The 16,064-nt window shown below is 40.7% G+C and overlaps 3 protein-coding genes and 1 non-coding gene across 4 annotated transcripts; 2 read left to right on the top strand and 2 right to left on the bottom strand.

Annotated features, from left to right (window-relative positions):
- The first annotated feature begins 2,809 nt into the window (after window positions 1-2,809).
- On the top strand, window positions 2,810-6,559 carry LOC4346286 (accelerated cell death 11). Its single transcript, XM_015792789.3, has 2 exons — window positions 2,810-3,571; window positions 6,240-6,559. The coding sequence occupies exons 1-2, from the start codon at window positions 3,004-3,006 to the stop codon at window positions 6,344-6,346; spliced, it is 675 nt and encodes a 224-aa protein (XP_015648275.1). The 5' UTR covers window positions 2,810-3,003; the 3' UTR covers window positions 6,347-6,559.
- Window positions 6,560-6,996: 437 nt separating this feature from the next.
- On the bottom strand, window positions 6,997-8,116 carry LOC4346285 (dihydroneopterin aldolase 2). Its single transcript, XM_015792790.3, has 2 exons — window positions 7,786-8,116; window positions 6,997-7,356 (listed from the first exon to the last, which is right to left on the bottom strand). Exons 1-2 carry the CDS (start codon window positions 7,998-8,000, stop codon window positions 7,164-7,166), a joined length of 408 nt encoding a protein of 135 aa, XP_015648276.1. The 5' UTR covers window positions 8,001-8,116; the 3' UTR covers window positions 6,997-7,163.
- A 1,607-nt stretch (window positions 8,117-9,723) lies between these two features.
- TRNAE-CUC (transfer RNA glutamic acid (anticodon CUC)) lies at window positions 9,724-9,796 on the bottom strand. The gene has a single exon. It is a non-coding gene; the product is annotated as a tRNA-Glu (tRNA).
- Window positions 9,797-10,799: 1,003 nt separating this feature from the next.
- LOC4346283 (YTH domain-containing protein ECT1) lies at window positions 10,800-16,058 on the top strand. Its single transcript, XM_015795170.3, has 9 exons — window positions 10,800-11,124; window positions 12,447-12,520; window positions 12,644-12,821; window positions 12,926-13,008; window positions 13,085-13,391; window positions 13,491-13,609; window positions 14,251-14,769; window positions 14,893-15,105; window positions 15,230-16,058. Exons 1-9 carry the CDS (start codon window positions 11,091-11,093, stop codon window positions 15,575-15,577), a joined length of 1,875 nt encoding a protein of 624 aa, XP_015650656.1. The 5' UTR covers window positions 10,800-11,090; the 3' UTR covers window positions 15,578-16,058.
- Window positions 16,059-16,064: the final 6 nt, after the last annotated feature.

Below are 16,064 nucleotides of genomic sequence, written 5' to 3'. Positions count from 1 at the left end.
AGCTGGATTGCATTGTGGCATTGTGGCATTGTTAACTACCCGATACTAGCATGATTATTCCTTATTATCTCAAAAACTATAATTGTTTCATTATAGGGGATAATCAAGCCAGTGACATCTATTTAAGTAGCGATTTAGAAGGAAGCTGGGTTTTCATAAATATAGGATAGTAATTTCTCAATGTAATTTATTTTCTTTTGGGAGGTTGCTTTTGTGGCAACTTCCATTTACTTCGATAACTTCTGGTTGAAGTCGGAAACCTTGTATATTTGTACATATTCCTCATTCTCAATCTTAAGTACATCTATTTAAGTATATGTAGTATTCTCTCTGTTTTTTTAAATGTCCGATGACGTTAAATTTTAAATATATATTTGACTACTCGTCTTTTTTAAAAAAATAAAAATATAAGTCATACTCAAAGTAACTTATTTAAAAATATATAAATTTTAATTACGTACACTTCTCTAAATAGGACGAATAATCATATGTATGTCTATAATAAGTTGCTAGGTGAAACCCCGCGCATTGCTGCGGGAATTTAGTATGATAACAATAAAAAAAATAACGTGTAAGATAGCTAGATAACATCAGGTTAAGTAAATTAATGTGGTTTATGATAATTTAAATTTAAATAGTATGTAGAATAGTGATTCAAACGTAAAAAGTAAGGTGGTATGACTTTATGGAAGAAAAAAAGTAGGGAGATAGTTTAGACCTAGATTAATCATCTAAAGGCTAAAACAATTGATGTAATATGACTTAATTAGAGGAAAAAAAGAGAAAGATAATTTGGACTATAGATTAATCATTTAAGCACTAACTAAGTGAGGATGAATTATATAAGTATATATGATATTATAAAACATAATAAAGATATACATTAAAACATTATGTGAATTATGTTGGATGATAATTTAACATGTTTGTATTTGAAAAGCTCTTAAATTATAAAAACTATAAAGATATAGCATGTTTGCATGATGTTTAAATGTGATGATTGTTAGTGGATGATAATGTGGCATCTTATTAATTAGTGGATGATGATGTGACATCTTTGCATGTTAAGCTTAATGAGTTAGTGGAGGATAACTTTATAGTAAGATATTATAAGGACGTTAATAAATGTTAGAAAATGGAGAGAGTATGTAGTGCTACGTTTATAATGGGCCGTGTTGGGCCGGGCCACACTGGCAATGGGCACTCTCCTCGTGGACCAGAGGCAAGGCCAAGCTATTATTATTAACTAGATGAATGTCCCGCCGCGTTGCTGCGAAAAAATAAATTATATAATATGTACAAATATGATGAAATATGATTATTAAAACTAAAACAAATTACTACTTATGAATTTTGAGCCTATAAATAATTGAGATTGCATGGTGTTATTAGAGAAGAAAGAAGAGACAATTTGAACCATAGATCTATCATCTAATGGCTAGAAATAATTGAGGTGATGTGGCTTATTAAGAGAAGAGGGAAATAACAATAACTACACTTAGTGAGGATTAACTATATAAGTATATAGGATTTATTAAACAACAAAAATATTAGTAATTTCATAAACCATGGTAATTAAGGTTGCAGGGGATGAAATTTACACTTATGTATTTTTTGTTGGGTCGGAATGGGATTGTTGGACCGGAATGTGGCCAGGCCGCAACGGGGTTACGAAGATTATGCCTGCCGTTCAATTCAATTAGTTAGCTCGACCCCGATTCACTGATTAGATAATAACCATTGTAATTTGAAAATTCAGTGATAATTTCCTGGACGTGAAGATTGAAATGCGATACATTTACAGCAAGTCAACTGATCGAGCACTCACTTAACTAATTAAGTCTACTCCTGCCAAGAATTAGTGCATGCTTGGACTTGACCTGGTCGATCTTGTACTCCTGGTAATTTCTAGGAATTTAATATGCTAATAGCTATACTAGCTAGGTTAGTTGAGATCGATTGGCTAGGGAAAACCAGCGATATCGGTTTGGACGACACTGTCAAGTGAAGCCACACCTATGGACTATAGTCTCTTACTTAGAAGATATATTTGTGAAACCCAACAAATTCAAACCGTATAACCTTCAAAAACAATACATGTAGCTATATATGACTTACATATGTGTTCTTCAACATTATTTAATCTGACCTGCAGTCAACCATGAAGGTAGGAAAGGGATAGATCGAATTAATTTCAAGAACGCGTTATGACCAACAGACATGATAATTCAAACTAAATCAACTTGCAGGTCAACCACGACCCTGTTTGTACTTATAAACATATATGCATGGATGATGTCATGGAAACATGGATTGTAGTCAAATACCTATAGGAAAAATAAATAAATAAATTTGGTAACATTGATTAATTAGGATAGCATAAGCCTATACACAAGCATACAGGTTAAATCTACAAATAGAGGGGAAAAAGAAAAAATCAAGCAGCGAATAGTATGTGTGCAACATGGTGAAAAGCATTTCTTTTTTTTCTACAGTTTAAATTTAGATTTGCATGTTTGTTTATTGGTTTATACCATCATAATCTATCTTGTAAAATTTCATTAAATTTTTTTTGCAACTATTCAAGTTAAACACATTTATTTTCGTGCAATTGAACATAAGCATAAACTTACTTTCTGATAGGTACATACTAAAATACATATGTTCTGTTTGGAAAAGTTTTAAATTATGATAGGCATTTAGTTAATAGCTGGAGAAGCTAAAAAAACCAAACCAGTTTATGATTTTAAATTTATTTTCTGTATGTAACTACCGGTTTTCTTAGAATTTGATGAAGATTGATATTGTTTGAAAAGTTTTTGATTATGGAGAAGCTGCAGCGGCTTAAAACCTCCCTAATTAAGAGGCCAACATAAGTGCATATGTACTGCAGGCATAAGTGCATATGTACATCTATAAATACAGGCATGCATCATACAGACGACGTACTACAGAGCTAGAGCTAGCTAGCGCCTAGTGAATAGTGATAGAGTCCTATATATAATGGCGGAGGTGCAGGTAGATGAGGTAGAAGGAGGCGAACGGCGGCGGCGGCGGCCGCTGGCGGAGTACGCGGCGGAGCTGGAGGCGGTGAGCTTGAGCGTGCGGGCGGCGCCGCCGCTGCGGCTGAAGGCGCTGGTGCGGGCGTGCCACCACGCGCTGGCCTTGTTCGACCTCCTCGGCGTGGAGGCCGGGTTCTGGAAGACGGAATACGCGGAGCGGCTGGTGGCGCTGGAGCGCGCGGCGGAGGCCATGGACAGCGCGGAGGAGCTCGTCGACCGCGACGTCGCCGCCGGCCGCGTCAGGGCCACCGGCACCCACTCCAACAACCTCGTCCGCGTCAAGCGCGGCATCGAGCTCAAGCGGGCGCTCTTCCAGCTCATGCTCGCGCAGCTGCAGCAGCAGCGACCAGGAGGAGGAGGAGTCTCCTTCGACGGGGTGGTGTCCATGGCGTACGCCGCCGTGTTCGCCCGGTACCACGACAAGAACGTGCAGAGCACCGTCGCCGACTCCATCTGCGCCATCCCCGTCAAGTCCATTTCCGACTTCTTCGCCACCATCAATGAGACCGGTACTGTTCCATCCATCATCCATCTATAGATCAGGTTTGCTAATTAGCGCAGACACGCTAGCTAGCTAACTCGCGCGCATTTCGGCCCACGGCAACTGTTTCGGGCCTTCCAGCCCACTTTTGTTTTCTTTCCGTAGGAAACGACACAGACATACGCGTGCACCACACGGTAACGTAATTAGTTTCTAATAATCATCGTTCTAATTATCGTGCTAATTATTTTTATTTTTCTTTTTTATAGGTTGTTTCTTGTACTAAGATTTTAAAAATCCTTACGTGAAATTTGAACATTTTTCAGTTCAAATTTTGAAAACTTTCATCCCGAATTTTAAAAACTTTCAACTCGAATTTGAAAACTTTCAACTTGAATTTGAAAACATTCGACCCGAATCTTGAAAACTTTCAACTTGAATTTGAAAACTTTCGATTCGAATCTTGAAAACTTTCAAATCAAAATTTAAAAACTTTCAACTTAGATTTAAAACTTTCAATCCAAATTTAAAAACTTTCAACCCAGATTTGAAAACTTTCAAGTCAAATTTGAAAGCTTTCAACTCAAAATTTGAAAACTTTCAACTCAAATTTTAAAAATTTCAAGTCAAAATAAAAAAAACTTTCAATTCTACATTTGTAAATAGATATGCAAAATATTGAAAAAAATTGGAAAGAAACAGAAAAAAAAAGTGTTGGAGGAGTCAAAATCAGGAAGAAAGTGCGAAAAAAGAAAAAACAAAAAAGGAATCGGAAAAAAGTGCGAAAAAAAGAAAAAATCAAAAAGGGCGCGTGGAGACGGCCCAGCTGACGTGCGCGCTAGCAATTTTGCTGGCACGTAAGCGCGCACTAGGATCCCCCTCTATAGATGGCCATAAGGCCCGAAGCCTGATGGCCGGCCCAAGCACACCACGGCCCGACTGATGTCGGACCCGTGCTGGCATGGCCCGATAGTTGGGCCATGCCTAGGCCGATGCCTTCGCACGGTGGGCCAGCCTGGCACGACACTGTTTAAAAACATAGCAGAGGATCCAAAATAAACTTAATTAACCATGTAAGGCAAGGCCCAAAGAAAGATGATAGACTTAATTTCCAGCCATATAAGACAAAGCTCGAAGAGTTAAAGGAAAAAAAATAGACTTATTACATGGAAGAGCACGATGGGCCGGGCCGGCATGGCACGGTCCAAGTCTTATTGGGCCATGCTTGGGCCGTGTGTGCAGCCCATGGGTTGGCACGGCACAGCCCGACGTGGAGGTCGGGCCATGCTGGCTCGACTAACCTCAGCTCAGGCCCGGTCGTGTGGCCCATTTGGCCATCTATATCCATTTTCTCCTTATACCGCATTTGATTTTAAATACACGATGTTGTTCACTTTTAGGGGCGTTGCTAGTTGGCGCGCGCGCCAGCTGCTCCCGGCTCATCAGCCCATCAGCCATTTTTTCTTTTTTTTCGCGATTTGTTTTATCGTTTTCCTTTTGCGATTTTTTTCACTTTTTTTCCTTTTTTTTCCTGATTACTTTTTTTTAATCTTCAGCACACTTTTTTTTAAAATGTTTTGAGTTGAAAGTTTTTAAATCTTAACTTGAAAATTTTTAAATCTGATTTGAAAGTATTCAAATCTCGAGTTGAAAGTTTTCGAATCCGAGTTGAAAGTTTTCAAATTTGAGTTGAAAGTTTTCAAATCTCGAGTCGAAAGTTTTCGAATCTGAGTCGAAAGTTTTCGAATATGAGTCGAAGGTTTTCGAATCGGAGTTGAAAGTTTTCAAATCTCGAGTTGAAAGTTTTTAAATCTGAGTCGAAAGTTTTTATATTTTTTCAAATCTTAACTTAAAAATTTTCAAATCTGTACTGGAAAGTTTTCAAAATTTATCTTACACATTTAAATTTCGAGTTGAAAATTTTTAATTTGAGTTTTAAAAGTTTTTAAAATTTGACTTCAAAAGTTTTCAATCGGTTAGTGGAAAAAAATCTTCCGAAAAAAAGGAAATCATATCTTAATTACTGTCATTATCTACTAATAACTTAGTTAGTTAGGCTAAACTATTCGGAAACGCTCACCGCCAACACGCTCGCGCGCGTTAGCTTTTCCGCACTTTTAGGTATTAGATTTGATCATTCGTATTATTTTGAAAGAAAATAATGCTAATAAAATGAATAAATATAAGTCATATTCAACAGTCAACTGTGTAATATATTTTGAAACGAAAATGGTACTAATATATACTCCCTTCGTGTTATATTATAAGTCGTTTTGACGTTTTTTCTAGTCAAACTTTTTTAAATCTGACCAAATTTATAGAAAAGTTTAGCAATATTTTCGAAAAAAAAACATATTATCAATATATATTAAATGTTAATTTGAATGAAACTAATTTCGTGTTATAGATATTACTAAATTTTCTCATAAACTTGGTCAAATGCAAATGAAATCAATAATGCATTGTTGAGTCCCAACTACTCTTAATTGTAGTGGGTATCAGACGATACCTTAGAGATATCATCCCATCTGAATGGGATACCGTCATGTAACATTTCCTCTTTTTTTAAGATGATTATACGCATGCTTCTTGATGATTAATTTCTCAATTTGCAGCTATATAATTGTTCATATGCATGCTTTTTTATGATTAATTTATCCTCAATTTGCAACTATTGTAATTGTGAACTGCGGCAGATGAATCTGCGGCTGCAGAGATGCAAAAGTACATCGATGCAGCCAACGGGATCATCAGCTACATCGACGAGCTATTCGCCTCCAGAGGCGTCAGCGCGGATTTCTGAAGTCTGTCATTCACACATCATGCAACAGGGATGCTTAATTATCTGCAGACTATGCGAACGGTGGTCAATAATAATGTAGTATTAATATTTACTTATACTCTGCCTATGGTCTTCTGGACCTACAGTATATATGCAGTACAACATGGTGTTTTTCCTCTTCTTTTATCAATGAAATAAGGTAGTAAAACTTTCCTGTCGCCTCAGAAGACAGAATGGTGGTCAACATTTTTGCTCTGAATGCTGACTGAAGATACTTCTGTGACTGACAATAATGGATACTATTATATTGTAGATTTAATTATTGAAAGGGAAGATTAGATCGACCAACTGCATCAGAATAAAATCGTTAGGACAGGACGGACGGATGACACTTCACAAGCATGCTAGTACTCCCTCCGTTTCAAAATATTTGACACCGTTGACTTTTTAGCACGTGTTTAACCATTCGTCTTATTCAAAAAATTTAAGTAATTATTTATTCTTTTCATCTCATTTGATTCATTGTTAAATAACCTTTCATGTACACATATAGTTTTACATATTTCACAATTTTTTTTAAATAAGACGAATGGTCAAACATGTGCTAAAAAGTCAACGGCATCAAACATTTTGAAACGGAGGGAGTATTAATTAATAGTACCACAACAATCTACGTTACATATATATTCCTCTTCGTGCAAATTAAACAGGGAATTTTCTAGTTCTTGACATGGATACTGAGTGAATAATATTGGTATGATAACGAGCAATAAAGATAAGACAAGTACACTAAGTACGTATCTGTTCGAATGAGGTTCTGAACAAGTATAGGTGTTGTTCATGCTTTTCTCTGCCTGAATATCTCCACGCCCAAATAGTCGAGGACTCCCTGAACAGCAACATGAGGTTTCTCAACCTTCACTCGAACTGCAGAAATCTGAGGGAACTTGAGCAGGGTTGAGTTTGCAATCGACTGAGCCACCGATTCCAACAGATTGTGCGACGGGCCTTCGACTACATTCTTGGCTATCCTATACGATACAAAAAATAAAAGAATATGAACATTCTTTATTGAGTGGTACTAGTAGCAATTCTGAATCATGAAAAGGATCGGCAAAACATATGCTGAACTTTTTTATATGATTCTGAACTCATGCACTGTGCTGACGAGTTAAAATCTCGTTACAGCATGTCAGTAGCCGCTAAACTCATCTTAGCCTTGGAACGAAGTGCACTGTGAACCACATCTGTAATTGCAACTTGAAAATAACGAATCCCAGTAGCAACTTCATTCAGGGAGCATATCAGTAGCAAGCGAGATTGAACTCTCTAGATTCTGGATGTTGTGGGGGATTCGATAAGGGAGGTAGGACGGCCAATGGCAGAAACCAGCAAGCGGGATTAATTAATTAATTCTGAATTTGGGATAGAGAGGAGAAGAGAGCTTTAAAATGAGCGACCTGTAGATTTCGGTGTAGCTGACGGTGTCGGAGATGTCGTCGGAGTCCCCGGCGGCGGCGAGATCCATCCAGGCGTCGACGTCGATGACGAACTTCTGGCCCAGCTTCTTCTCCTCTGGCTTCACCCCGTGGGTGCCATGGAACCGCAGCCCCCGCAGGATCAGCTTGTCGCCCCTGTACACAACAGCCTCCTCCTCCTCCTTCTTCCCCGCCATGGCCCCCCGCCCCCGCCGCCGCCGCCGCCGCGCTCTTATAGTGGCCGTGGAGGCGGAGGCGCCTCCGGTTGGTGGTGGTGGTGGAGTTGTTGCAGACAGAGACAAACAGATTTGTTGGGGGTGTGAACTGCGAGGACCGAGGAGGCAGCTGACGTGGCCGCCCATACCTTGGGCCGTCGCGATGTCAGCCCACATTATTTTTCTGGGGGCCCACGTAAGGTTTTTTACCTCCACCATCGGTTACGGTCCATATTTCAAACGGGCTGAATTTTAAAGTTTGGATTCCTACCTTTGGTTTATGGTCCATATTCAAAGGAGTAAGTTCAATTGAGGTCTCCCAAGTTGTCGCCGAGTTTAAAATTCATCCCTGAACTGTAATACCAGTTATACCGCGTCCCTCAACTTCCAAAACCAGTGCAAATAAGGTCTCAAAGCGGTTCCACTTAAAGTTAAAAAAATATGGGACCCACATGTCAATGAGTGTTCAATTAAAAAAATATAGTGGTACCCACATCATCGCCACTATCTTTCCCCTTTCTCTCCCTTTCTTCTTCTCTCTTCTCTCTGCCCTCTTTTCTCTTCTCTCTCTCTCATGCGCAAGCACAGCAGTAGCCCGGCAGAGCTCGGTGGCAGATGGAGTCATGCAATGGCCGTGTGAGGATGGCATCCAAGGTCGTGCCAAGATCTAAAACAGTTGTTTGGATTTGCGGTTGTAGTCTTGCAGAGACCAGAGATCACAACACGTTGATCTTCATGACTAGAGACGGAGTGCAGCACCAATATGAGGTTTCACTCCACATAAGGGAAAACCTCATAATGAATGGTGGTGAGGTGGCACGTCGGAGCAAGACGCCACCAACGTCCTCAACGAAGTTGTTATAAAAGTTAGTCGATATAGCGGAACGACGACTAACCTTCCCGATCGGTTCAATCATTAATCACCCAAGACATGCCAGATGACGACATAGTAACACACGATATTTGATAACGAGGTTCAACCGAAGCCTACATCCCCGGGGCTCTGATTATAGGCACTCCTCCCCAACCAACATAGCTTCTAGCCGCTACGAGTCCATGGCCACGTCGCCATCATCTCCCGCGTATCTACGCTATATTGTAGTCGCTATGGTTACATTGTGGTGCCCCTCTCTCTATTTAAGAGAGATGCCGGGTTACAGAGTTTGACTCTAACTCCACCCCCTAACACCTATTACAACTCCAAGTTCTAAATTGTAACCGACTACGTACACATATTCGACACAAACTCTAACAGAGGCCGTCAGGTACCTCGATCACTCAAGGTGACTAGCATGAATTGTTGCAACTGCTAACCCCCCCCCCCCGGTGCCACGTCAGCGCGTTGTTGATGCTCACGCTCCGTCTCACCTCACCTTGGAGGGGATCAGGAAGAGAGAAGAAGTAGCGGATAAGAGGAGATTGAGGAGAGGAAGAAAGTGATAGCCACTGACATGTGGGTCCCACGCTGACTCAACTTGTCACATCAACTAAAACTGGGCATAATACTGGTTAGGACCTCGGGTGATCTGGTTTTGTAAATTGAGACCCATTATATCTGGTATTTCGTTTTAGGGGTGAATTTCAAACTTAGTGACAACTTGAAGGACCAAAACAAAGACGGTCCATAGTTCAAACGGGCTGAATTTTGGCGGGCCTAGAGCCATTGGACGGCAGCAAAACAAAGAAAGTTTTAAAAAATACAAAATTCCGTTGCCGGGACTCGAACCCGGGTCTCTCGGGTGAGAGCCGAGTATCCTAACCAGCTAGACTACAACGGATCATGTCTTGGATATATAGGTACCATTTTATAACCTTTTATATTATAGAAATAAGATGTACAGAGCCAAAAGCATGTCCAGTCCCACATAAAAGACACAATTGCTCCAGATCTATGTCTTGCTACTCCAATACGAAGTAATACACTAATACTACACTATCTGCAGATGCAGATTATTGTGTATTTTAAAGAGGAATCTTATCTGCAAATGCAGATAGCTACACGCAATCATGATGTGAGGAGCAGCAACAGATCTGGCGCCTAATCGTTTCGTCTTGCGCATCTAAACGAGTGGAATTAACCATGACACAGACAAGTGGACAAATCTAAATCTAGCTAATCAACCAATCACACCAAAGCGCAAGGAGTTCCCATCGGAATCCAGACAGGATCCAAGTCCATCTCTTGAATTAATCACAAACTTATTTAAATATAAATCAAAATAATACTCCATCCGTCTCAAAACAAGTGCAATTTTGCACTATTCACGTTCAACGTTTGATCATTCGTCTTATTTAAAAATTTTGTGAAAAAATTGAAAATATTTAGTCACACATAAAGTAATATTCATGTTTTATCATTTAATAGCAATAAAAATAGTAATCATAATTTTTTTTAAATAAAACGGACGGTCAAATGTTGGGCACGGATATCCATAGCTGTACTTATTCTGGGACAGAGGTAGTAATAAACTTACCGGCCATGTTAGATCCAATCCGAGATCAAAGCGAGACCAACATGAGATAAGGTTAATACACTACCCTCTTTTTGTTTTTTTGGTTTTTTGGCTTTGTACGGATCGATCTTGACTTGACTCGCACCTGCAGCTGCCACGTCAGAGCCACGTCGGATTCCAACACGTATTCCGGCGTGGGCATCGGCTCTTTCTAGAGCAAACCCCAAATCAAATCTTGCACGAACACCCCTCCAACTTCCCCACGTTTACAAATCCAACCCTCACCCTATAAATAATAAATAGCGAATTCTTACTCTTTTTTTTTATTAATATATAATAAAAGAAGATCGAAGCGAAGCGCACCTCTCTCCTCTTCTTCTTCAATTGATCAGGTTGAGAGGGACGACAACATCAGATCACGAGCCACGCAATCGCAATCGCAGAGGGGAGAGAGAGAAGAGGGATCGAATCGAATCCAGTCGAGGAGGAGGAGGGCCCCTCGGGCCGATCCGATCGAGAGGAGGAGGGATCCGAGCTGAACGATTCAACCCAAGGCTCGCGGGATTTGGCGCGAGTTGAGCCATACCGATCCCTCTGCCTTCCGACGGACGGATCCCTGATGGAATCGGCGCACGGCGGATCGGATCGCCCAGGTTAGCGCGGGGATTTTTTTTTTCGTCTCTGTTTCGATTTTTGGCTGGATGGTTGGGTTTGGGGTTGCTCTTCGATCTGGGGTTGCATCGGTGCGATTGTTTTTTGGTTGATTCTTGCTGGGTTCGGGATGTTCCCCTTGCTAGATCTTGCTGCCAAGTGCGTCGGATCTTGGCGCAAGCTGTCTGCGTCGCTTAATTATGACAATTCATAGATAGTATACGTGATTAATTTTTCCCTGATGCCATCCATGTCATAGACTCATAGTGGTGCCGTTGGAATTATTGAGTGAATTAGTGGATTATTAAGATTAGATTTCAGGGATTCGGGCAGCGAAGACCTGCTCAAGCATCGACATTGCCGTCTTCTTTTCTCCTCTTCGCGTCCGTGAATAATGGCAGGTGGTGTGGACTATTGTTGGTTCGCGTGCAGGTTTAGCAATGTGCGATTTTGTCGGTTGGGTAAGATGCCGCTTTCAGATGGAAATCGCATCACGTGTTCATGGTTTGTACAGGCAGCAACCTGCACTAAAATTCCGGCGAGCCAGTATACCTGAAAAAGATACGGACGCAACCAATGCCTCTAGTGTGTCTCCTGTGAGCAGCAGCAGCAGCTGGCGCAGGGATAGTAGCTGCACGAAGGGAGAAGGTAGTAGTGGTAGGATGCCTGTCAGTATCGACAATTGCCTGTAGAGGCCACAATTGTGGTTTTTAGTATGGTTTTGACTAGTTGATAGGACGGCAGTGAATGATGGAAAATTGATGCCTTTATTGTGCACGGCTGCATATGCTATTGGCTACTATGTGGTGGAGAAGTACTCCCCCGAAATAAGTTGATTCCTAATGTCTAGATTCGTAGCCAGAAATTAATACTTATTTTGGGACGGAGGAAGTATGTGGTACTAAAGTACACTAATTTCAGTAATTTGGAATACTAGTGCCCATCAGCCCATGTATGTGATTGTTTAGAAGTGTGGCTTTGTTCATGAACTGAATGATATGGTTCTATGGTACATCTAAGTAAGTACAATGGGGACTTAGGCACGTAGCTGTCTTTATTTGGTACTTCAGGCCATTTACGATGCTTACCTTTGTTGATTAGTGTGCCTCACCTTTTTGTTTCGAAGTGGCAGGGTATAAAATGTATTACTTATTAATTCGCCTAACAAAGAAGTGCCTAATACAGCATGATCCTTAAAAATTACTTTGCAATACAATTTTCTCTTACTTTTGTGTTTTTTGCGAGGAATTTTCTCTACATTTAATTGGAGTAAATCTATGTTCCTTGAATGTTTGATTTGATCTGTTCAATCTCCCTCCCACAGGCTCAATGGATTCGCAGGAGCCAAGAGTTGATGCTGAACAAAAACCTGTTCTTTCTGATAACCCTGAAGAGCAGGTCATTACTTTATGATATCATTTAGAGATGTTCTATACAATCTTCTGATTGTCATAATTGCCTTTTTTGTGCTGATTGTTGTAGTTTTTTTTTGTTTGCTGAAATTGCTTTTTATGACCTTAGACCATTCCTAGCAAAGATGAGAAGGTCCTTGAACCCACCATTTCACACGATTCAAATGGTATCAATCTACCAAGTGAAGGACAAGCCCAAGCTGGCACTTCCAATATAGGTGGGGGACACAATGCTGCATATCCTCAAACCATGTATTCTTCTCAGGCACAGCCATTCTATTACCAAGGTCAGATCACAAACCATATGTTCTTCTCAGGCACACTATTCTCTAATTGATGAATGTTATTGTTGAGTCCTTGACATAATTGATAATTTGTCTTTTATGAGCAGGTCCAGGATATGATAACCCTTCAAATGAATGGGATGGATATCCTCCTTATGTGAGTGTTGAAGGCTTGGAAGCAGGTCCAGCGGTAAGCAATCTGTTTTTTTGGTTGCCAGAAGTTTTTCGTCAAGCACCTTTTCTAAAATTGTTGGCTTTTATTGAAGGTTGTATACAATGATGATCCTCAATTGATGTACCATGGTGGCTATGGCTATGACCCTTATGCTCATTATTCTCCTATCTCAACGCCTGTACCGGCTGCTGTTAGTGGAGATGGTCAGCTCTACTCTCCTCAGCAGTTCTCCTTCTCGGCTCCTTACTACCAGCAATCAGTACCACCTGGCATGCCATATTTAAGCTCTCCTACTCCAATATCACAGGGTGAGGCAATGGTGCCGATTGACCCAACACAAGGGGCTTTTATCGCCGAAACTCTGAGTCCTAACAGCTTCCTTTTCGGACCAAGACCTGGTTATTATCTATCTTATGCCTTGTTCAGCTGATACTCCTAATTCAGGTTTCACTTTTTAGGCATGATTTTAACCTTTTATCTCATGATGATAATTTCAGAATGGTTCCGATCGTCTGAAGGAAATGGGTCGTTTCCATCACCTGCGGCTTCACCTCAACCTGCTGGTGGCGTTTCAGGGCCCTTTGGACAAAGCAACTTCCCTATGGCTTCTGGAATGGTATTCTATGCACATGCCATCTCTTGTCTATTTCTTTTGTCAAATGAAATAGTGGTTCACCCTGTTGCGAGCTACTAATTGTCATAGGTGTCTGGGGATTAATCCATTCAGTTTCCAAACAATCTTGCCTAAGTTTAATTCACATAACAATAAGCTTAGTAGACTAATAAAAAATGCTATGCAATCTGCAGTGCCTTTTCTGATTGAAATAGATGGCCGCATATTCTCTCCTATTCTGTTTTCGTGTGATCTTTTAGGCCATAATTCAGTTACCATAAACATGGTCATTCTTGAATTTGGATATAATATCTTCTGACTAGACATGTAATGGCAAGAATGCCTGGTTAGAATTCTGTAAATTCTTATAATGAATGGTCCTGATTCCCGATATGGCCAAGTTGCCTCTAGTTCAAATGCAACCTTAAGCTTTGGTTTTCTTCTTGCCAGTGAATTTCACAGAAATTTACTTAGAATTATGAATTGCTTTTCCTGATAAGGACACTGTTTACTATCTCAAAATGACTACTATCACTTGTCTGATAAGGACACTGTTTACTTGTCGGATATTTACAATGACACAGGCATATTTACTTGTATGATCTATCTTCTGACACTCTTCCTTTTTTCCCCTCTAATTTCAGCAATCTCCTCAGCACAGGCCCTTCTATGGTTTTGGGACACCAAGTGACTCTTACGGAAGAGTGTTCTCTCATGGTGGATATTTCCCACAGGCCACTAATTATGGGGGCCCTTTCCCTAGCTTTGGCCTGAATGGTACGAGTTCTATTCCGATGGAAAAAGGCCGCAGGAGAGGAAGGGGCAATGCTCTTCTTTGCAGCTGCAATGGTTCACTTGACTTCCTCAATGAGCAAAGCCGAGGCCCACGTGCCACTAGGCCTAAGAAGCAACCAGAGGATGGCGGCAAGGATGAGAAGCCTTCTGCAGGCGTTGATTGCGAGTTGTACAACAGGCCTGACTTTGTTACAGAGTACAAGAATGCCAGATTTTTCATCATAAAATCATACAGCGAAGACAATGTGCACAAGAGCATCAAATATGGTGTTTGGGCTAGCACCACAAACGGGAACAAGAAACTAGACTCAGCCTACCGTGAAGCAAAGGAGAAAGAAGAGCATTGCCCAATTTTTCTGCTGTTTTCGGTAATTAAAGCTGTGACCTACTTTCTTATTGTTCCTTTACTGCCTTCATTTTTTTGTTAGTGGTTTTGTTACTTTGAATTTGTTGTTTCTCTTCAGAGTTAACAGTTTGAATGCTATGTACAGGTGAATGCTAGTGCACAATTCTGTGGTGTTGCAGAGATGATTGGGCCAGTGGATTTTGAGAAGAGTGTTGACTATTGGCAGCAAGATAAGTGGACTGGCCAGTTCCCTGTTAAGTGGCACATTGTGAAGGATGTTCCAAATAATCTTTTCCGCCATATAATTCTTGAAAACAATGATAATAAACCTGTGACCAACAGCCGGGACACACAAGAGGTACATAATAACGATAATAATTCTTGTTTTCCCCTTTTACTTTGATATGCATGTTGATATTACAATGTAATGGTTTCAACCATTTAATCTGACACAAATAGATGTCTGCATTATATTATATTAGGTAAAACTCGAACAAGGTATGGAGATGCTGAAAATCTTCAAGGATCATGAGGAGGATGCATCGATACTCGATGACTTTGACTTCTACGAGGAGCGTGAGAGAGCCCTGCTGGACAATAAGGCGCGGCTGCATCAGCAACATCAGCTGCCCAGCTCTACTGTGGTTGAGCCCAAGAAGCCCTTGACTGTGGCCACTGATCTAGTTGGTCATATAACTAAGAGCTTTGCGCAGGCAGTTCGGCTTGGTGAGGCCAAGAATGTGAGCCCTAATTCAGCTGACAAAGGTGCCAGTGGGGATTCATCTGTCGCTGCAAAGCCTTTGGAAGTTAAAGAGGCCGGCTTAGCATAAAGCCCCAGGGTGATTGGTTCATACTGAAAATTCTCTGATCCATGCTCTTCCTCTTTGAAATACTAAGAAATGGGCGAAGACAATGTCCAGCGCTTCTGTCTGGTGAAGCATTGTACACTAGGATAGGATGGAAGCCTAGCTCCTTAAATAGTTTCTTTTTTTACCTTTCTTTTGTTCCTTATCTTTTCCTGTTGGTAATATTTTTCGTTGCGTTTATATGATGATCGATTCCTTAGTGGCTAGCCTTAAGGAGAGCTGCAGTTTTTGTGCAAGCCTCTGTAAATTTCCCAGTTCAATCGATCTCAAGATGAATAAGGCCTTTTGCCTCCTCCAGTAAAATCCTCTTTAATCTACTTGTCTTATACTGAACAAGGTGTGTCTGGAAAACAACATAACATCTGTTTGGGTGACCTGGTGATGGTAACAATAACAACTTGTTAATAATAAAGAGAGTGTGACCTTGTGGTGGTCGCTTATGTGATCTGTG

This window comes from Oryza sativa, chromosome 8 (genome assembly GCF_034140825.1).
Source record: "Oryza sativa Japonica Group chromosome 8, ASM3414082v1".
Classification (NCBI taxonomy): domain Eukaryota; kingdom Viridiplantae; phylum Streptophyta; class Magnoliopsida; order Poales; family Poaceae; genus Oryza; species Oryza sativa.
The sequence above is the reverse complement of the archived record's forward strand: the minus strand, read 5'-3'. Positions and strand labels throughout refer to the sequence as shown.

Excerpts from the sequence above, each read along its gene's own strand:
- LOC4346285 (XM_015792790.3), bottom strand. The coding sequence starts at position 8,000 with ATGGCGGGGAAGAAGGAGGAGGAGGAGGCTGTTGTGTACAGGGGCGAC. Across the intron at positions 7,357-7,785 it reads AGCTACACCGAAATCTACAG|GATAGCCAAGAATGTAGTCG; the intron begins GTCGCTCATTTT and ends TGTATCGTATAG.
- LOC4346286 (XM_015792789.3), top strand. The coding sequence starts at position 3,004 with ATGGCGGAGGTGCAGGTAGATGAGGTAGAAGGAGGCGAACGGCGGCGG. Across the intron at positions 3,572-6,239 it reads CGCCACCATCAATGAGACCG|ATGAATCTGCGGCTGCAGAG; the intron begins GTACTGTTCCAT and ends GAACTGCGGCAG.
- LOC4346283 (XM_015795170.3), top strand. The coding sequence starts at position 11,091 with ATGGAATCGGCGCACGGCGGATCGGATCGCCCAG. Across the intron at positions 12,822-12,925 it reads ACAGCCATTCTATTACCAAG|GTCCAGGATATGATAACCCT; the intron begins GTCAGATCACAA and ends TTTTATGAGCAG. Across the intron at positions 15,106-15,229 it reads ACAGCCGGGACACACAAGAG|GTAAAACTCGAACAAGGTAT; the intron begins GTACATAATAAC and ends ATATTATATTAG.